We start from the raw sequence: 22,200 nt of genomic DNA on the forward strand, positions 1-22,200 counted from the left end.
AGAAGATGTGCGAAATGTTTACCAAAGACCTAGAAGAGCTAAAGAACAAACAAACAGAAATGAATAATATACTAGAAGGAATCAAGAACAGAATAACTGAGGCAGAAGAATGGATAAATGACCTGGAGTATCGGGGACCAGCCTCGATATGGCCCAGGGTATCCTCGGGATGAACGGCGTCGGCGTCTGAGAGAGAGAGAGAGAAAGAGAGAGACAGGGGCTTATGATTCCTTGGTTTACGCTGGAAACCAATAAAACCCCAGCACGGGGTTTGCTCTGTTTACGTAGGCCGCAGGCGCCCTCTCGAATCACTGGAGGCACCCCACCAGGGCACCCCCTCGAGTGGGTCTTAGAAGCCCAGGCAGATAAGTAAACGCAGAGGGCCCAGCGCTCCAAGGATCTCAACCAGAAAAAGGAGAATAGAGAAAAGGATGGAAAAAGAGAAAGAACGACACGGGGAGACCAAGCTTCAGTGAGCACGGCCCAAAACTTTATTTTCCAGTGCTGCTTTTATACCCTAAGTTATGCGCATAAGAAACAGAGAAAGGGAGGTATAGATTCACGCCAAAATCACGTGGGGTCAGCAGTCTTGACCCTTATCAGGATCAGGGCTTATTTTTGTGTGTCTCGTGATAAAAGTTTTAGGTGGTTTACATCATCTTCTGGCCAGGGGGCCTGCTAACAGTTTCATGGCCCTCTCTCCTGACAATAGGTTAGTTAGCAAGTAAAAGACTTTTCTTTTAAGGTGACTTTCCTAAAGTTAGGTGCTAGACACATAACAAAGTTACATTCCTATAAGGCACCGGTGTAGTGAGCTGCAAGAAAGGAATTTATTAACTTAAGATCTGATGTGGTTAAATCAAAGGCTACTACTTATATTCTTTATATGTGATTAATGTATTTCCAAGGATACAATAGATAGAGGAAACTGCAGCAAGCATTGATTCAACAATGAAATCTTTTTTAGTACTATTCTAATGATTTTAACTTCTTCAACAGATTCCTGTATTTTAGAATATTAGGCTTTCTGTCCTTGCATGGCTGGGAGGCTATAAACAGTCACACTCATAGTTGTAAGAGCCCGGACAAACTTGTCATGCAAGTTAGAAAGCTATCAGAGGGGCTTGGATTGGAACACTCCTATTAAGCCGAGGAGAAATTTTAAACCACAGCTCTGAATTAATGTTTTCAGAGAAAGGTGGTTGGGGGGAAGCCCCCGTAAGTATTAGAGGACTTGATAAGAGGCGTAAGATAGTAAGGCAGTCAGACTCTGGTTTTCTTTGGGGTAGATGCTCAGGTAAGTCCAGGGGGTTCCTCGAGTCCTGATTAGCCTTTGCCCGTCAGGCCTCTTCCCCAATTGACCTTTGCCACGGGTAGGATTTCCCTCGCTGGCTCCCGGCACTGGAGGACATAATGGTGGAAATCAATGCCACAGAACAGAAAATAGCGGGGAAAAAAATCAAAAGAACTGAAGACAGCCTAAGAGACCTCTTGGACAACATTAAATGCACCAACATTTGTATTATAGGGGTCCCAGAAGGAGAACAGAGAGAGAAAGGACCTGAGAAAATATTTGAAGAGACAGTAGCTGAACATTTCCTGAACATGGGAAAGAAAATAGTCAACCAAGTCCAGGAAGCACAGAGAGTCCCAGAAAGGATAAACCCAAGGAGGAACACACCTAGACAATAATCAAACTGACAAAAATTAAAGGCAGAGATAAAATACTAAAAGCAACAAGGGAAAACAGCAAATAACTTACTAGGAACTCCCATCAGGCTATCAACTGATTTCTCAATAAAAACTTGCTACAAGCCTGAAGGGAATGGCATGATGATGAAAGGGAAGAGCCTACAAATAAGAATACTCTACGCAGCATGACTCCTTCACATTTTATGGCGATATCAAAAGCTTTCCAGGCAAGCATAAGTCAAGAGAACTCAGCACCTCCAAACTAGCTTTACAACAAATGCTAAAGGAATTTCTCTACGCAGGAAACCAAGAGAAGGAAAAGACCCCATGAAAATAAACCCCAGACAATTAAGAAAACAGTAATAGGATCATACATATTAATGGTGGTGGTGGTGGTGGTGGTTTAGTTGCTAAGTCATGTCCGACTCTTGGACCCCATGGACTGTAACCTGCCAGGTTCCTCTGTTGATAATTACCTTAAATGTAAATGGATTAAATGCACCAACCAAAAGATATAGACTGAGTGGATGAAAGCATGTGCATGTATGCCCTTCCACTTACCTCTGCTTGACCCCTTGCAAATTGTATGTAATTATTTTATAGTTAAGTTAATCATGTTCCCATTATGGCTTGCAATTGTAATTATCTTTTATATTATGTCTGGCTATTAATTGTGAAAACTGATAAACCTCTTTTACTATTGTTATTATGTAACTGTTACTCAGTCAATACCATTGTATCATGATTGGTCCACAGAAAAGTAATAGAATTCTGTATTATCAAAACTGGGATCTAGTAGAAAAACCTGTTATTCCTTTTTAAAATCCAGTTGCATATCAGAATTATCCTCAAATGTTTTGAAAAATACAAATGCTCAGATATAGCTTGTTTTCCTCCAGCGCTCCAAATAAGTTTATAAGAGCAGTCATGTTTAAAAGCAACTGGACTATTCAATGATCTTTTACTTTTATCTAGTTTGTTTCACTTTTTCTATTTCATAATCAGTGTTCCCATTTCATTTAGTTTATGTTCTCCAACTCCTCTTTTTTTATATTCTTTCTGAAGCCTTTATCAGTGTAGTAGAAAAGCTTTTGTGTACATATATATGAATATTTATAATATTTATATTATATATATATACTTTTAAATATTTATAAAAATTTTAGAAAACATGCATCTTTGCCTGACTAAAAAAATTGTGAAATTTTGATTCCATTTGTTTGACTTAATAGAATGGTAGATTTATAATTAAAAAGTAGATATGTAGCAAGTAAGAAAGGTTCACTGTGTAGCATAGGGAACTATAGTCAATATCTTGTAATAACCTATGATGGAAAGTAATTTCAAAAATAATATATGTGTATTTGTATAACTGAATCACTTTGCTGTGCACTTGAAACATTGTTAAGTCAACTATACTTCAATAAAATGTATATATTAAAAAAAATAATAAAAACAAATAAAACCTATGAGACACATCTAAGTTTATAGCAACTTACCTCAGAAAATAAGAAAAATCTCAAATAAATAGCCTAACCTTACACCTAAAGGAGGTAGAGAAAGAACAAACAAAACCCGAAGTTAGCAGAAAGAAAGAATTCATCAAAATTAGAGCAGAAATAAATGGAATAGAGACTTAATGTTTCTTAAGTAAAGAAGAGATTTGGGTACCATGCAAGGATGATTTCACTTGTCAAATATTTTCTTAACACTACATTTAGGATTTAATCCCTTTGAAAATTGGAATTTTTTTCTATACTTTTACATGTTTTGGTGCTTTTAGTAAATTTTCCCAGACAGTATAGCTAGTATTTTACTTGGTAATGTCTGCTTTCTAGAGAGCCATTATTATCTGCAAAATGTTTATTTCTGTTGTCATATCCATATATTTCAGTAATTGTGTTACTCTTTATGACTAACCTTATCATCAGCTGAGGAGGGACATTTTTTTCCTATTGAATTATTAGAAATAATAGCAATATTAAATATATTTTCCTTTGTTATTTTTCAGGTTTTTAATGAAGATTCCAGATCTTTGGAGATTTCTCAGTCTTACACAACCACACAAAAAGAACTTGCTGATTACAGTGTCCCTTGCAAAAAGAGGAAGATAGAATTAGGCTGGGAAGTAATAAAAGATCATCTTCAGAAGTCACAGAATGATTTTGATATTGTACCTTGGTCAGTGTTCTTTTTTTCTCTTTCAGTATCATTTTAGTCTCATTAATTTTTCTCACAAGACCTCCAGTAGATTCCTTTACCTCATTGGCCTAGCCAGAACTAGGTCACACTTGTCTACTCCCAAAGTGGTTACTGACTAAAGGGTAATGTCATGCTGAGATAACCAGGACGCGCTGAGATAACCACCCTCATGACTCATCTCCTGGGGCCAAAAATTGGGCCTTTCCTATGCATATTCCCATAGCAAGGAGGAAGGGAGAAATGGCTGATTGGTAGGCAATCTGTACAGTGTGCCTCTTGGAATTCACTGAGTTATATACCTCAGCACAAAGATTTTACCATGCATAGCACCTTCTAATATGATTAAATGAGGAAGAAATTAAAGATAGCATTCAGAATTTGGAAAATAATTTGAACCTTATGCCATGATAAAGGCATTTTTAATTATTTGCTCTGTTCTTTAGTCTTATATAGCATTCACAGTTATTTAAGTAATTACATAAACTGTGGAATTCTGTGAAATCACAAAGTATTAGATCTAGTAGTAATCTGTAGAATTCTTACTGTTCAGCCTTTTTGCTTTACCAAAAAGAAAACTGCAACTGAGAAAGGTTGAGCAGCTTGCCTAAGAACAGTTACAAATTCATAGATTAGTCATACTTTTGTGACTAATGTTCTTTGATTTTTCCCATGTCAATGTAATGTTTAAATATAGTTGAGTTGTTGGGGGGAGCATATATATTGATTTTGATGCTTACTGCTAAATTCTTACTTATTTCCTGTAGTTGATGGTACCTATTTCATATTCTTTAATTTGTCCATTTAGTGAAGTCATTTATTGAACACCTACTATGTGCCAGGCATAAGGGGTAGAGAGTGAATATGTTGTAGTTCCTATTGTTGAGTTGCACACATTCTAGGGAACTCGCAGCAAATACTTGGTGAATTAACTGAATTAATATTGGAGGAAACATTTTGTTTTTGTTCTAAAGGTATGTTGTTGGTGGCTGAAGGGCAGGGAAGTGTGCAGTAAGTAAGAAGTAGAATATTGGTAATTTAGTTATTTATGAGCAAATTTAGTTATATGTAAGCAAAATACGATAGCTTACCCAGCTAGCCAAAATGCTGTCAATCTTCTTTCCACTTCAGGAAGTAAGACCAAATAATTACTAAGAACCAGTTTATTTTGAGGGTAGTCTGGAAAATGATGATGACAATGTTCTAATTAAGATATTGTATAAGTACTATGTCTATATATTTATTTTCTTTTAGCCTCTTAATGGAGTAGAATAATTTTCAAATTATTTTTACTTTTTTTTTTAGGTTACAAATCGCAACTCAATTAATATCAAAATATCCTGCAAGTTTACCTAACTGTGAGTTGTCACCATTACTAATGATACTGTACCAGCTTCTACCTCAACAGCGACGTGGGGAACGCACCCCATATGTGTTACGATGTCTTATGGAAGTTGCATTGTGTCAAGGCAAGAGGTCAAACCTAGGAAGCTCACAAAAGTCAGATTTACTGAAAATCTGGATTAAGATTTGGTCTATTACTTTTCGTGGTATAAGTTCTGAACAAATACAAACTGAAAACTTTGGCTTACTTGGAGCCATAATTCAAGGCAATTTAGTTGAGGTTGACAGAGAATTCTGGAAGTTATTTACTGGGTCAGCCTGTAGACCTTCATGGTAAGTTGACTATTAATTATATTTTACAGCATATATATTTCCTGATTTTTGTAATTTCTAACTTCAGTTAAAAATACATTAAATTCTGTTTCAGATTCTTTTGTTTGTAAAGGAAGTCTTAATAAATAAGTTTGAAATATGAAGAGATTACTAAACCCAGTTTTAAAGATTAAGTAAATTTCTTCTATTTGTAATTAGCAATTATTTGTTTGCTCATAAATAGAATAAACTTTATTTCTCTTAGTACTGCGTACTGTTACAATAAGATAGTACTTAGTCAAGATTTTTCTCAAATGTAGTCAGATTTTTTGTGCTCATTTAGTCCATAGAAGTTTATATATCTACCGTGTGCCAGGACATGTGCTAAAATTTGACCACAGAGGAGTAAAAAGATACACATGGTCTCTGTCCCTCTAAGAGCCTAATTGTTTTAAAGTTGAAGTATAGTTGATTTTCAGTATTGTCTTAGTTTCTGGTATATAAGCAAAGTGATTCAGTTTTTTCTATATATGTGTGTGTGTATGTGTATGTATATATATATATATTTTGTTCCATATTCTTTTCCATTATTACAGAATTTTGAATATAGTTCCTTGTGTATACAGTAGGACCTTGTTGTATATCTATTTTACACATAGTAATTTATGTCTGATAATCCCAAATTCTTAATTTATCCCTCTCCCTCCTCCTTTCCCCTTTGGTAACCATAAGTTTGTATTCTATGCAAAAAGTTTACTTTTAATATTAATTGTCTTTTGTTCTGCGACAGTCCTGCAGTATGTTGTTTGACTTTGGCACTGACAGTCTGTGTAGTTCCAGAAACAGTAAAAATAGGAATTGAGAAAAATATATGTGATGTAAGCAGAAATTCTTTAAAGGAATTGATAATGAAATGGCTCTTATTCTGTCAGTTAGAGGATGACTTTGAAGACAGTACAGATCTACCTCCAATTCTTTGCAGGTAATTTGAGTTCATTAGCATGCTGCTGCTTTTTAAATTTATTTTGTAAGGTGCTCTCCATTTCTTATTTGATACTAGATGGCTTTATTTTGCAGTGATCTTCCAGGATTTTCCAGAATTAGTCCTAACTATTAAACAGTCCCTTTGTTTTTATAGTGTTCTGTATCTTTGTACCTGAATCTCTGCCCAAGTTCTTCTACTTTGTTTTTCCTCACTGCCTAGACAGTGAGAGTTACATGTTTGTGATTATCCCTAAATAAGTCCATCTGAACATAAATCCACTCAGGTATATTGTGGAGTCATGAGTAGAATGCTTTCTGGGCTGAATATGTTAAATTAATGAGAGAAAGAATGAACAAGGCAAACTGGGACTTCGGCACTAAAATGGGGAGCAGCTTGCCACTTACCCTTTCCTCAGTCAGTCATTGGAACTGAGTGATTGAAGGGGCTCCTCTGGATCCTAGTGATTTGACTTGAATTTAATAGTTGTTTATGCTCTTTAAATTGAATATGGTCCTACATCTAGAAGTGCTGAAAATGATAGTAACATAAAATTTATGTTCCTTAAGTACTTTTTCAGTTGTTAAGAAATTTAGTACAGATGGAAACAGTTTTAATTTTGGATCTAAATTTTAGAGATCAATATTTTTAGTTAAGTGTGGGTGTTTAAAGAATGCTTTAAATGGCTTTTGATCTTTCTCTATTTTTACTTCATAGTAACTTTCCTCATCTTACCCTGGAGAAAATTCTTGTGAGTCTCACTATGAAAAACTGTAAAGCAGCAATGAATTTTTTCCAAGGTGTGCCAGAATGGTATGTTTCCTAATGGAGTTCTGTGTTGTTTTAATTAACAAAGATAATAATTTTAGCAGAGTGGTAGCTACATCTTAAAAATTGTGAACCAAATTGGTCAATTAAAAAAATTATAACTGTTAGCAAGGGAAAAGTTTCTTTTCATTCAATAATTATAATTTATGTTCTGTAATCATGTGTTTATGATGGGATATTAAGAACATAAACATCATGTGAAAAAGTTTTTTTATATGTCAAATAAAATCTGAATGACTACTTTAAAAACTAATGATAATTTAGTATAGGGAAAACAAAAATCTAAAAGCCTCATTTTAGTCGATTGACTCCAGAGGCTTATGTTTATCACTGTGACTGAAAATGATTCACTGGCGTGAAGTTTTCTAGTCTTTCTCAAGAGGGCATAATACGAAAAAAATCTACATTTTGGAGAAATGTAAAAAAAAGGGAAAAATTTTCTGACAATTTGTTTTTCATTTTCTTTTCCTTATTTATTTGGGTGCCTCGAGTCTGAGTTGCGGCATGTGGGATTTCATTGTAGCATGCAGACTCAGTTTGGCACGTGGGCCCAGTAGTTGAGCTCTCTATTTGTGGCAAGCAGGCTCTGGAGTGCACAGGCTTAGTGCTTGCAGCGTGAAAGCTTAGTTGCTCCACTGCATGTGGATCTGACCAGGAATCAGACCTGTATCCCATGCACTGCAAGGCAGATTCTTAACCACTGGCCCACCAGAGAAGTCCCTCAGATAATGCTATTCTTAATGTTTATATCTGTTGTTAATTAGTGTTTTTTTTAATACTTCCTGAATTTACCTTTTAGATTGAATCTTTTATTTCTCTTGTCCATTTGTTAAGTGCTACTGAATAATGAAATTCAATGTAAGTAGTTATCAAAATCCAAAGAAGAAAAGCATTTAAAAGAATAATTCACTAATTACATGAGCAATCTTTGAATAACATAGATTCAGTGTTAATGCTAAGTTAATGTTTTGTGATAGATTGATGCTATATGAAGGTAAAATAGTAGACAATGTGATCTTATAAACTGAAAATCTTACTTCTTTGAAGTGAGCAACACCAAAAAGATACAGAAGAACCTTCATTCTCAGAAGCTGAAGATCTGTTTCTTCAGACAACTTTTGACAAGATGGATTTTTTAACCATTTTGAAAGAACATATGATAGAAAAACACCAATCCAGTGTAGGCTTTTCTGTCCACCAAAACCTCAAGGAGTCACTGGATCGCTATCTTTTGAGACTGTCAGAACAGCTTCTAAATAACTACTCATCTGAGGTGAGATTTTCAAGAAGAGCTAAACCCTGTATTTGATTCTACTTTGGTAGACTGTTAGGAAGGAGAAATAGCATCAGGAAAGGCCCTAAGGATGATGAGAAGCTTAATTTTAAAAGCAAAGTAATAGCACATGTCTACAAATTTGGAAAAAGAATGAAAAAAGTAAAACTGAAGAAGAATAATTACTTTTTTTAACCTGGAATTTTTACAGACATTAAAGAAGTAGATTTCTTTGGGTAGGTTAATGGGCAGTAATAATGGTTTTGAGCATACGGATTATTTGATGAAAAAGAACCTTAATTCAGAGGAGGGAAATTTTACGATAACAGAAAATGATATAAACTAATAGATTTTGGTTGCACTTGAAAAGGGAGAGAAGTCATTGATAAATGAACTAACAGACACCCATAGTTAAGCACTCATTTAGTGATGTCTATCATTTCCTTTGTCCTCTTAAAATCAAAAAATTCTCATTGTGTGTGCTATTCTCTTTCTAAAACTCCTATGTCTTTCTACCCATTTCTGTGTGTTCAAATAATCTACATGTCAAAATCCTCACTAAAGCCTTTTTTGATAATATTAGCCATATATCTTTTAATTTTCATGTTGTTGTTGTTCAGTCACTAAGTCGTGTCTGACTCTTTGCAACCCCATGGAGTTGCATGCCAGGCTTTGCTGTCCTCCACTGTATCCCAGAATTTGCTCAGATTCATGTTCAGTGAGTCAGTGATGCTGTCTAACTATCTCATCGTCTGCCACCCCCTTCTCCTTTTGCCTTCTGTTTTTCCCAGCATGAGGGTCTTTTCCAGTGAATCAGCTCTTCACATCAGGTGGCCAAAGGATTGGAGCTTCAGCTTTAGCATCAGTTCTTCTAATGAATATTCAGGGTTGATTTCCTTTAGGTGTGACTGGTTGATCTCCTTGTTGTCCAGTGGACTCTCAAGGGTCTTCTCCAGCACCGCAATTCAAAAGCATCAATTCTTTGGCACTCTTTATGGTTCAGCCCTTACTCTGCACATGACTACTGGAAAGGCTGTAGCGTTGACTATACAGGCTTTTGTTGGCAGTGATATGTCTGCTTTTAATATGCTGTCTAGGTTTGTCACAGGAGCAAACATCTTTTAATTTCATGGTTGCAGTCACCATCTGCAGTGATTTTGGAACCCAAGAAAACAAAATCTGTCACTGCTTCTACTTTTTTCCCTTCTATTTGCCATGAAGTGATGGACCGGATGCCATGATCTTCAATTTTTGAAGGCTGAGTTTCAAGCCAGCATTTTCACTCTTCTCTTTCACTTTTATCAAGAGGCTCTTTAGTTCTTCTTCACTTTATTTGCCATTGGAGTGGTATCATCTGCATATCTGAGACTGCTGGTATTTCTCCCAGCAGTGATTCCAGTTTCTTGATTCCAGCTTGTGATTCATCTGGACCAGCATTTTGTATGATGGACTCTTCTTATAAGTTAAATAAGCAGAGTGACAGTATGTAGCCTTGTCATACTCTTTTCTCAATTTTGAACCAGTCAGTTGTTCCATGTCTGGTTCTAACTGTTGCTTCTTGATCTGCATATAGTTTCCTCTGGAGATAGATAAGGTGGTCTTGTATTTACATCTTTTGATAATCCATACTATCAAATAGCTGAGAAAAGAAGAGAAGGTGAAAGGCAAAGAAAAGGACAGATATACCCATCTCAATGCAGAGTTCCAAAAAATAGCAGGAGAGATAAGAAAACCTTCCTAAGTGAACAATGCAAAAATGGAAAGCAATAGAACAGGAAAGACTAGAGATCTCTTCAAGAAAATTGGAGATACCAAGGGAGAATTTCATGTAAAGATGGGCACAATAATGGATGGAAATGGTATGGGCCTAACAGAAGCAGAAGATATTAAGAAGAGGTGACAAGAATACACAGAAGAACTACACAAAAAAGATCTTAATGACCTGGATAGCCACGATGATGTGATTACTCACCTAATCCGTACATCCTGGAGTGCGAAGTCAAGTGGTCCTTAAGAAGCATCACTGTGAACAAAGCTAGTGGAGGTGATGGAATTCCAGTTGAGCTACTTCATAGCCTAAAAGATTCTGTGAAAGTGCTGCACTGAATATGACAGCAAATTTGGAAAACTCAACAGTGGCCACAGAACTGGAAAAGGTCAGTTTTCATTACAATCCCAAAGAAGGGCAATGCCAAAGAATGTTCAAACTACCATACAGTTATACTCATTTCACATCCTAGGAAAGTAATGGTCATTATCCTCCAACCTAGGCTTCAACACTGTGTAACTGAGAACTTCCAGATACTCAAGCTGGATTTAGAAAAGACAGAGGAACCAGAGATCAAATTGCCAACATTCGTTGGATCATAGAAAAAAGCAAGAGAGTTCCAGAAAAGCACCTACTTCTGCTTTATTGACTACTTCTGCTTTAATGAGAGTTGGACCATAAAGAAGGCTGAGCATGAAGAATTGATGCTTTTGAACTGTGGTGTTGGTGAAGGCTCTTGACAGCCCCTTGGACTGCATGGAGATCAAACCAGTCAGTCTTTTTTTTTTTTTTTTATAAACCACGAGCCCCCCATCAAAAGATGGGAACTGCTTTTGTTAATTCATATATATATATATATATATATATATATATGACTGTATCAACTTTGCTATACACCTGAATATTCATTGGAAAAGACTGATGCTGAAGCTGAAGCTTCCAGTACTTTCGCCACCTGATTAGAAGCCCTGACTCATTGGAAAAGATACTGATGCTGGGAAAGATTGAAGGCAGGAGGATAAGGTGGTGACACCGGATGAGTTAGTTGGGTGGCATCACCAGCTCAGTAGACATGAATTTGAGCAAGCTCTGGGAAATGGTGAAAGACTGGGAAGCCTGGTGTGCTGTAGTTTATGGGGTCGCAAAGTGTTGGACCCAGCTGAACAACTGACCTTAACTGAACCAAATACTGTCACAGGCTTTAGCATAGTTAATGAAGCAGAAGTAGATGTTTTTCTGGAAATCCCTTGCTTTCTCCATGAACCAACAAATGTTGGCAGTTGAATCTCTGATCCTCCTGCCTCTTCAAAGTTCAGGTTTTACACCTGGAAGTTTCCAGTTCACATGATGTTAAAGCCTAACTTGAAGGATTTTGAGCATAACCTTGCTAGCATGTGAAATGAGTGCAGTTGTATGGTAGTTCGAACAGTTTGGCATTGCCCTTCTTTGGGATTGGAATGAAGACTGACCTTTTCCAGTCCTATGGCCACTGGTGGAATTTCTGAATTTACCAACACTGAGTGCAGCATTTTAACAGCATCATCTTTTAGGATTTGAAGTAGCTTAGCTGGAGTTGCATCACCTCTACTAGCTTTGTTTTGTAGAATGCTTCCTGATGATATCTGACTCTAGGTGAGGGAACACACCATCATGGTTATCCAAGTCATTAAGACCTTTTTGTATGGTTCTGTGTGTTCTTGTATAGTTATTCTGTTTATACTTGGACAAGAAAATGGCAACCCATTCCAGTATTCTTGCTGGGAGAATTAATGGACAAAGGAGCCTGGCAGTCCATAGCATCACAAAGTGTCCGACATGACTGAGCAACTTTCATTCACTCACTCTGTAGTCTTGTCGCCTCTTAATCTCTTCTGCTTCTGTTAGGTTCTGACAGTTTCTATAATTTGTCATGCCCATACTTGCATGAACTTTTCTCTTGATATCTCCAGTAATATCTCCTAAACTATGCTGCTGCTGCTGCGTCACTTCAGTCATGTCCGACTCTGTGTGACCCCATAGACGGAAGCCCACCAGGCTCCCGGGTCCCTGGGATTCTCCAGGCAAGAACACTGGAGTGGGTTGCCATTTCCTTCTCCAATGTGTGAAAGTGAAAAGTGAAAGTGAAGTCACTCAGTCGTGTCCGACCCTTAGCGACCCCATGGACTGCAGCCTACCAGGCTCCTCCATCCATGGGATTTTCTAGGCAAGAATACTGGAGTGGCTTGCCATGAAGCTCATTAAAGGGCATATATAATTTCTCTTGATCTTTGTATCTTCTTCAGTACCTTATTATATGATAAATGTTAAAGTATTTGTTGACTGAAATAAAACCTACAAGCTACTATGGCTAGATTCAGTAGCCATAACTTATGATCCAAAGAACCAGAGAGAGGACAGTGTGCCTATTTCATCTATCTTGCTCTTAATTACTATCTTCCTTCTGGATTATAGTTATAACTACTTTCATTACAGAGTAAAGAGATCTCCTGTGTTTTTTCCTAAAATGCCACTTCATATAATATAGGAACAGAAAAATCTGAAAATCTTTTTCCTTGTTTGTAATGTTTGCATATTTCTTACATAATTCTATAAAATTGGTTGACAGTAGCTCTTGGTAAAAATATCATTTACTTGTCTGTGGAGTTTAAAAAGCTCAGTAAATCAAGGTCCTTATCTCTTCGGAACTCACAATGTCATTTTAATGTCTCTTTTTATGAAAAAATCTGATTTCTGCTCGTGTTCTAAGAATTATAGACAGTTACTTGCCTATCAGTTTTTTCTTTCTTTCCTCCTTACCGCAGATATTTAAGGACTTATGTGTGTAATACACTGACCCACTTTTGAAAAAGATGTGTTACTTGGCCATCAGGACATACTTCTCCTGTATTTCCAGAGAACCCTGGTTATTACAGCTTTGCAGGGATACCTTAGATGGTTTTTAGAAATGGTCAGAATTATGGCACTATTAATTTAATTAACTATAGTTTTTTAATGTGAAGACAAAATTTGCTGTTGCAAAAAACAATAGTACTCCAAGTGATTTATGAAATGTATAAAAACTTTTTATTTTGTTTACTTAAACTTTTTATATTTTGAGACTTCAAATTCAGAGATGTTTGTCCGGTGTTCAAGTCTTCTGGTGGGTGTTCTCGGCTGCTATTGTTACCTGGGTGTCATAGCTGAAGAAGAAGCATACAAATCAGAATTGTTCCAGAAAGCCAAGGTAGGAAGATTTATGTCAATAGTGTTTTGGATTAATTTGAATGAAATATATTCCTGGGAAAATTGGTATATTTGTTTGGAAAACAAACTATTATATAGGTTAACTGTTTGATTTATGTAGTCTGAGAGGAGATAATACTGTGTCTCTTTTCTTAAGATTTGAAATTATTTTAAGCCAGTATAAATGCAGCAATTGAAATAATATCATGTTGAAAATTAATCTCATTAACAAAAATAAGGGTTTTTATCTATCCTTTTAAAAAGTTTTTCCTGGAGCAGTTATCCTAAAGAATTCTTAATTAAGCATGAATAAAATAGTCTTTCTAAGCATGAAATTCTATTTCTGTCAGTTGAGTGATTTGTAAAGATAACATGGTATAAAGTTTGTTGTTTTTAAAAAATTGTTCATTTTTAATTATGTAACCAACATAACTTCTTGAAAGTATTAATTTTACCTGTTAAGTAAAACAAAAAAGGTCTTCAATAAGCTATGATTTTACCTGAAGTTTGGATTTTTCCTTTTTTTTTTTAATAGTCTCTAATGCAGTGTGCTGGAGAAAGTATCACTTTGTTTAAAAATAAGACAAGTGAAGAATCTAGAATTGTTTCATTGAGAAATATGATACATCTATGTACAAGTTGCTTACATAACTGTTCCAAGGTAAGATGTTCTTCCTTCTTGACAGTGAAGCCTCTCCAGGAGGTTGATAACTGGTTGATGTCTTTACTGTAACTGTTTGATGTCGCTACTGTTTTGGAGGTCCATTCATAAGTTGATATACTGATTTTAAATTAAATTGATAAATTAAGGTTATATTCAGATGAATAAAGCAACAGGTAATCTGAGTTTCTCATGAAACTAACTTCACAAAACTTATATTCTCAGGAAAGTTTCTGAGATTGTCTTACTCCTTTTATATAACAGCTAATTGATAACTTATTGCCAGTGTACTTTCGTTCATTTAATGAAAACTTTTTGACTACCAGGCATGTGGTATGCATACCACTACCCAAGGGCTTGTGGACACTGCAAAGATAAATTATTCAGGCATATATGTTACTCTTTTCTGACCAGATAGACATACATAAAATTTGGTGGAAAGATTGCTACTATGTGTACTCTTTGTTTTGATTTGAAGGAGGCCTGAGGGGTAGTCAAGCCCGAGTATTGATAATAACTGAAAACATCTTTTAAAGTTAATGTTAAGTACATGGCCATATATCAATATTATCAGCATGTATTTTTAGAAGTGTTTTTTGTGGGGGATAAGAGGGGAAGGAGAGAGTGGAAGAATATACTGTAAGCTGTGAATATTGCCTGTGTATGTTTAAGGGCAGTAGCATTTACTTTAATGCTGTTTATGTCCAATAAAAGATATTTGCTATAGTTATTATTACTTTAAGAAAAGAGATTAGTATTTTTGAAGCAATTTATATCTTGTTCCTAATAGTAAACTGTTTATCGATGCTTATTCTGATAGAGAATTTCCAGTATAAAAGAAAATCTACATTTTATTTACTACAGAGAAAAATATTATCTGCGAAGAATAACTGTTTTTGTATCTTTGCTTGCTGTTTTATCTTAATTACAGCACAGTCCAAATAAGATTGCATCAGGCTTCTTCTTACGATTATTAACATCAAAGTTAATGAATGACATTGCAGATATTTGTAAAAGTTTAGTAAGTATGCTTCCTGTTTTACTATCATATTTCATTGACTCTAACATACTTTTTATAACTTTGAAATTTCTTTGAAAAGGGATGTATCTCACAGTATATGGCATCTTATGCTTTAAAAATGTGGAAATTTAATAAAGTTATTTGGTTTGCAGGGGAGAATGTATTTGCTTCTTAATATCAGTACCATAGTGCTTATCTATTAATTTCTCAATGAATAATAATAGACCAAGTGGTTGGAAATTAATCATTCATTCAGTGCTTTTTACTGTATAACGTCAGTTCAGCCGCTCAGTCGTGTCCGACTCTTTGTGACCCCATGAACCGCAGCATGCCAGGCCTCCCTGTCCATCATCAACTTGCGGAGTCCACCCAAACCCATGTCCATCGAGTCGGTGATGCCATCCAACCATCTCATCCTCTGTCGTCCCCTTCTCCTCCTGCAATCAATCTTTCCCAGCATCAGGGTCTTTTCCAATGAGTCAGCTCTTCGCATGAAGTGGCCAAAGAATTGGAGTTTCAGCTTTAGCATCAGCCCTTCCAATGAACACCCAGAACTAATCTCCTTTAGGATGGACTGGTTGGATCAACTTGGAGTCCAAGGGACTCTCAAGAGTCTTCTCTAACACCACAGTTCAAAAGCATCCATTCTTCGGTGCTTAGCTTTCTTCACAGTCCAGCTTTCACATCCATACATGACCACTGGAAAAACCATAGCCTTGACTAGACGGACCTTTGTTGGCAAAGTAATGTCTCTGCTTTTTAATATGATGTCTAGGTTGATCTTAACTTTCCTTCCAAGGAGTAAGTGTCTTTTAATTTCATGGCTGTAGTCACCATCTGCAGTGATTTTGGAGCCCAGAAAAATAGTCAGCCACTGTTTCCACTGTTTCCCCATCTACTTCCCATGAAGTGATGGGACCAGATGCCATGATCTTAGTTTTCTGAATGTTGAGCTTTAAGCCAACTTTTTCACTCTCCTCTTTCACTTTCATCAAGAGGCCTTTTAGTTCCTCTTCACTTTTTGCCATAAGGGTGGTGTCATCTGCATATCTGAGGTTATTGATATTTCTCCCAGCAATCTTAATTCCAGCTTGTGCTTCTTCCAGCCCAGTGTTTCTCATGATGTACTCTGCATATAAGTTAAATAAGCAGGGTGACAGTATACAGCCTTGACGTACTCCTTTTCCAATTTGGAACCAGTCTGTTGTTCCATGTCCAGTTCTAACTGTTGCTTCCTGACCTGCATACAGGTTTCTCAAGAGGCAGGTCAGGTGATGTGATATTCCCATCTCTTTCAGAATTTTCCACAGTTTATTGTGATCCACACAGTCAAAAGCTTTGGCATAGTCAATAAAGCAGAAATAGATGTTTTTCTGGAACTCTCTTTTTTGATGATCTAGCGGATATTGGCAATTTGATCTCTGGTTGCTCTGCCTTTTCTAAAACCAGCTTGAACACCTGGAAGTTCATGGTTCACGTATTGCTGAAACCTGGCTCTGAGAATTTCCAGCATTACTTTACTAGTGAATAACGTACCAAAATTCAAAATAATTCTCTATTCATAAAATCAAAAACCTTACTAGTTCATATCAATGGCTTGCATACGTATTGGTCTGGAACAGTGCGTGGCACATAGTAGATACTCAAATATTTAATGAATGAAAGAATATTCTATAACTTGATTGTTTTCATTTAATAATAAATCTCAGTGATCTTTCCATGCCGCTTTATAGGGCTATACCTTACTGCCTTACTTGTTTTTTTGTTTTGCAGCAATGTGGTGTTTCATTCTATTTGAGATTCGCGTTTATGTATTTTAACCCAGCTGATCTTAATTAAAATTGTACATTTGTTTTTTCTGCAAAGAGTTCTGTAGTAAATTTCTTACAGTTTTGTCTACTTCTTTTTGTGCCTCTGAAGTATGTAGGAAAATTCTAGAAATGGAATTGTTTGTTCTAATGGAATATGAAGTTTATTGATACTTTTTGATAGATATTGTCATTGTCCTCCAAAATAGTCATACTGTCCTCCGTATAGTCAAGTTATAATCTTGCCTACACCCTCATCAGTTTGCAGTAGTATGAAGTTTCTTCATGTAAGAAGTCATTTGTAGAGATTGTGCATTATTCTGCTATATAGACAGTACAGATTACATATCCATTTTATACACCTGATCCTTGAATTGTTCGATTAGGTCAATTTTAACTGCAGAGTGCTTCTGAAAGAAGCCAACTTGAAACATCGTTCTTTCTCTTGTTTGAAGGCATTCATTATCAAAAAGCCTTTTGACTTTGGAGTAGTAGAATCACTGGAAGAAGATACTGATGAAAATCTAATGAGGATGGAGGATCAGTCATCCACAAGTCTATTTAATGATTACCCTGCTAGTAGTGTTACTGATGCAAATGAATCTGGAAAGAGCCAAATTACTATTGGTAAATACATTTTATTGCATGAGATTTTTTTTTAACCTTTTAGTATTATTTGATATTATAAAAGACTTCATATGTACTATTTTGTGCTCATTTTATTTCCTTTTTGTGTAGGCATTTAGGATTGTTCTCTTCCATATAGTTTAGAATTCTCTCATTTTTAATTGAATTTTTTATCAGTTTCCTATTTTATTCTTCATGGGCGAATTTAAAATAATTGCTAAAGAAATAAAAACATTTTTGGATAACTAAACATATTGGTTATTTGGAAATAATAAGCAAGATAGTGCAAAAGCACCCATAATGCAGTAGTTGTTTACCTTTTTTCTGTTATTTCTTCATAGACCCATATAATTCAAAATTATAATCAGCATCAACACTCACATGCTTTTTTATATCTTTGTCTGTTTTCTTTTAACATTAACTAGAAACAGTTGTTTCATTTGTTGTACTTGTGCTATTGATAATTATACTTTTTAATGACTCTATAATAGCATATTTAACGTACATACCATAATTTACTACTCCATTTTTTTTATTTTCAGAAATTAAGATCCCTTTCTAACGGTAGTGAATATTTGCCCATGTAGATTTTTCCATACATTATTTTTTGATGACAGAATCCTAGAGTAACTTTTCATAAAGAATTTTGAAGCTTTAATGTGTAATCAAATTTATTATAGTTTTGTTTTCCATATATTTTTATTTCTTTTTCTGTTGTTCAGGGAAGATACTTGTGTTAATGTTCAATGTATGTGGTTGTTTTACAGCTCTGTTAGTCTTTTTTTTCCCTATCTCTGTTAGTCTTAATAAGTACTTTTTATTTTTAGGTGCCATGAATCCTTTAGCTGAAGAACATCTATCAAAGCAAGACCTACTTTCTTTAGACATGCTCAAGTTCTTGTGTATGTGTGTAACCACTGCTCAGACTAACACTGTGTCATTTAGGGCAGCTGATATTCGGAGGGAATTATTAATGTTAATTGATTCTAGCATGCTAGACCCTATCAGATCTCTTCATTTACACATGGTGAGTTCAGTGAAAGAAGTGCTTTGAGTGTACTTGATCTTGCTAGCTAAATGTAATGGACTGACATATAAGAATTACATTGTACCTTTGAAGAATTGAAATTGCTTCCTTGAGAAATGAATCTGAGACTGTTACAAAATACACTTTTAATGTACTGTGAAAACATTTAAGTGGATACTTTAACATTAAGACTTGAATGGGCTTTGGATAGATTTCTTTTCTTTGGGTATAATTTTTTTTTTTTTTTTAGTTTTATTCATTTATTTTTTTTTTTTATTTTTTCAAAAACAGTTTTAGGAATCTTTACTTAAAAACAACCTTATCTTAAAATGGAGTAACTTTGGTTTTACGAGCAGCAAGCAAAGTACAGAAGCAAAAATGCATTACAGGAGCATTAAGTTCTACATTAGGTCACAGCGTCTAATCTTAAATCACAAACATAATATCACTTTTCAGGATATCTGGGGAATAGTTATTTCCCAGGATGTCTGAACCATAGCTACTCTATTTTGACTTTTAATTGTAAAAAAAAAAATTTTTTTTTAAATAGCCAAAGCAGATTTCACCATTAATGACGTCAGTGTTTTTCTAGGTATGAGAAGATGCAAGAATTGGAACTCATAAAACCTTTTTCTGAAAAGATCTAACTAGCTGAAGGCCTGTTCTGCCAGTTTTTTTTTTTTTTTTTCAGAGCACAGAGTGCCTCATTCCTGATTTTCACCCTGAACTTCTTTCAGGGGGTGTTGAAGGTCAGCAGCTTGCAGTGGTCATGATGTAATCTTTGTAGAGGCAGCTGGCAAGTACCAACTTCCAGTCAGCAGGGTCCCTTCATAGCCACATATCTGACCATGTGACACCATTTCATGGCCATTGTGTCCCATGGTGCTGGGAAGGCTCATTCCCAGGTCTAGGGAAGTGATGGGCCACTCAGTGTGCTAAAATTGGACCAGGCCTTGCAGGTAGCAAAAGTCTCTGGACCACTCTCTTACTAGCCTCCTGGTCCAGGAAAATATTTCCTCTTGTTGCTTTTTCCCATACCCAGAGTCACATTATTACAATTATTGATCTCATATGGAACTGTCAGTTCAGCATTATATCATAGGCTCAGTGAAACAAGTGACACAGAAAATAATATAGCCATAGCTAGCAGTTATTGGGGTCGCTAAGGGTCGGACACGACTGAGCGACTTCACTTTCACTTTTCACTTTCACACATTGGAGAAGGAAATGGCAACCCACTCCAGTGTTCTTGCCTGGAGAATCCCAGGGATGGGGGAACCTGGTGGGCTTCCGTCTGTGGGGTCACACAGAGTTGGACACGACTGAAGTGACTTAGCAGCAGCAGCAGCAGCAGTTATTAATAAAATAAGAATTATAAGTCAAGAACTTTCATTAGATAAAGCCTGGTATACCCCAAGTCACCTGACTTCATTCGTTAAATGATTATAGTCTGGTGTTAATCTCCTGGTTGTACATTATGGAGCATCTGACCTTTATCTGAAGATTGGTTACTGAGATAAACCTTAGAAACTAACCCAGAGTGTCCTTTTTAATAACTTAATTAAATCTTTTAGCAGTATCACGTAACAAGGAACTGTCTCAGCAGTGAGTCTTAGTAAACACTGCTTTTGCTAAGTGACTTCAGTCGTGTCCGACTCTGTGTGACCCCATAGACGGCAGCCCACCAGGCTGCCCCATCCCTGGGATTCTCCAGGCAAGAACACTGGAGTGGGTTGCCATTTCCTTCTCCATGGGTATAATTTTTATAAATTATTTTAAACCAGGCCAAGAAGTACAGACTCTGAATGTAAAAATAATACATAACATTGTTATTGAAGTCTGAATCTTGCCTTGACCTTGGTTTATATGCTTTAAAATGTTTTACTGTAATTTCAAAGTGGCAATAAAGTTAAAATACTACATAATGTCCTATATTTCATTCCTAAGCCTCTGTAGTTAACATTTTGCTACATTTGACTTATCCTTCTCTGTATGCTATACCCATACACACACACACACACACACACACACTTTTTTTCTGTACCATTTTGAGATTAAATATTCAAATATGATGCCCATTTACTTCAGTGTGTATGTCCTAAAAACAGTGATGCTCTCCTATATAACTACAATATCATCATCAAAAAATTAACATTGTACAGTTAATTATACATCAATTAGCATTGATGCATAATCATCAAGAAATTGACATTGTATCATGTTAACTAATAAATATGATAGTTTATTAGTTCTCAGGTCTGTTCAGTTTCTTTCAGTGTGGAAGAGTTCTTTACTCTTTCCTTATCTCTCATGACTAGTTTTGAATAGTATAGCCACTTGCTGTATAGAATCCTACTGTTTGAATTTGTCTCATGTTTCCTCATTAGATTTAGACTTAACCAAAGTAATCTCTTTCCTTTGCTTCCTTCATCAGTCTACTCATTTACTGATAGATATCTCCAATTCCAGTCCAGCACTGTAGAATTTATTTTTCTCTGTCCATATGTGTAGCTCCCTTTCCAACAGTAAGAAATCTGGCTTTCCATTTAACCTCGATGCATTTATTTGTTTACTTAATATTATTACATATAACTTATCTCCTGACCATGGGTGCTTAGCCCCAGTGCTGGTGAACATGTAGGGGGAGCTCCTGTCTCAGTGAGTATGCTGGATGAGTCTGTGGTCATATCCCTAGTCACAGGCAGCAAGTTGGCAAACATGTCAGATGATTTCCCCAGCCATGGGAAACATGCCGATTAGAATCCCTTGGAAATTTTGAGGTTGAGTCCCTGATAGAATTTCTTGTCATATTCTAGCTTTGGTGAATATCCTGGCTGATCGCCTAGCTCTTGCAAATATGCTTAGTTGAGTCCTGTTTGATCCCTTGGTTTCAAACCTGGCAACACTCTAGTAATGTCTCTAGCCCCAGCCAGCTGGGAGGGCTGTATGCCTTTCTGGGGCTTTGATGTTGAAAGTCATTTCAAGACACTCACTAATATCACACGTGACTCTCATGGCAAATATTTAAAATGGTCCAACTTAATGTTCTTTTTGTAATATCAGAAGGAGTAGGAAACATTTTTCTACATATAGATGATGGGGGGGAAAGGCTTCTGATTCTTAATACAGCCAGAAAATTATTTGACATGTCAGAAACTGGCTGCCTAGTTATAACTTACCATTATACTAGTAGTTGCTGAGTAACCCTTTTTATTGTACCATAGAGAGCCTACAGGAAGATAAGTCAGGGTATTTGGATTATTCTCTGTGCATAATTATCTCTGCTTTCTAAAATTCATTAATAGAATAGTTTTTAATCATTGAAGTTTTAAACCTCAAGTATTGTTTTCAGAGGGTAGTGACATAGTTTCAGTCTCTTGCTCAGGCACTTAATCCCAACAGTGGTAACAACTGCCACTTACTGAATGCTATCAAA

General features: G+C 35.9%; 1 protein-coding gene across 7 annotated transcripts in view; it reads left to right on the forward strand.

Annotated features, from left to right (window-relative positions):
- The window catches only part of ATM (ATM serine/threonine kinase), a 163,389-nt gene that overhangs the window by 42,574 nt on the left and 98,615 nt on the right, over positions 1-22,200 (forward strand). For all 7 annotated transcript variants that reach the window (XM_055422966.2, XM_055422971.2, XM_055422965.2 and 4 more), the window contains 10 exons: positions 3,704-3,873; positions 5,197-5,568; positions 6,338-6,529; positions 7,247-7,342; positions 8,405-8,630; positions 13,496-13,621; positions 14,156-14,281; positions 15,213-15,302; positions 17,566-17,737; positions 18,565-18,764. In XM_055422966.2, the coding sequence (XP_055278941.2) occupies positions 3,704-3,873; positions 5,197-5,568; positions 6,338-6,529; positions 7,247-7,342; positions 8,405-8,630; positions 13,496-13,621; positions 14,156-14,281; positions 15,213-15,302; positions 17,566-17,737; positions 18,565-18,764 (1,770 nt within the window). The remainder of the gene's footprint in view (positions 1-3,703; positions 3,874-5,196; positions 5,569-6,337; positions 6,530-7,246; positions 7,343-8,404; positions 8,631-13,495; positions 13,622-14,155; positions 14,282-15,212; positions 15,303-17,565; positions 17,738-18,564; positions 18,765-22,200) is intronic.

Source organism: Moschus berezovskii, chromosome 14, assembly GCF_049115385.1.
Source record: "Moschus berezovskii isolate FMDL1 chromosome 14, NW_MosBer_1.0, whole genome shotgun sequence".
NCBI lineage: Eukaryota > Metazoa > Chordata > Mammalia > Artiodactyla > Moschidae > Moschus > Moschus berezovskii.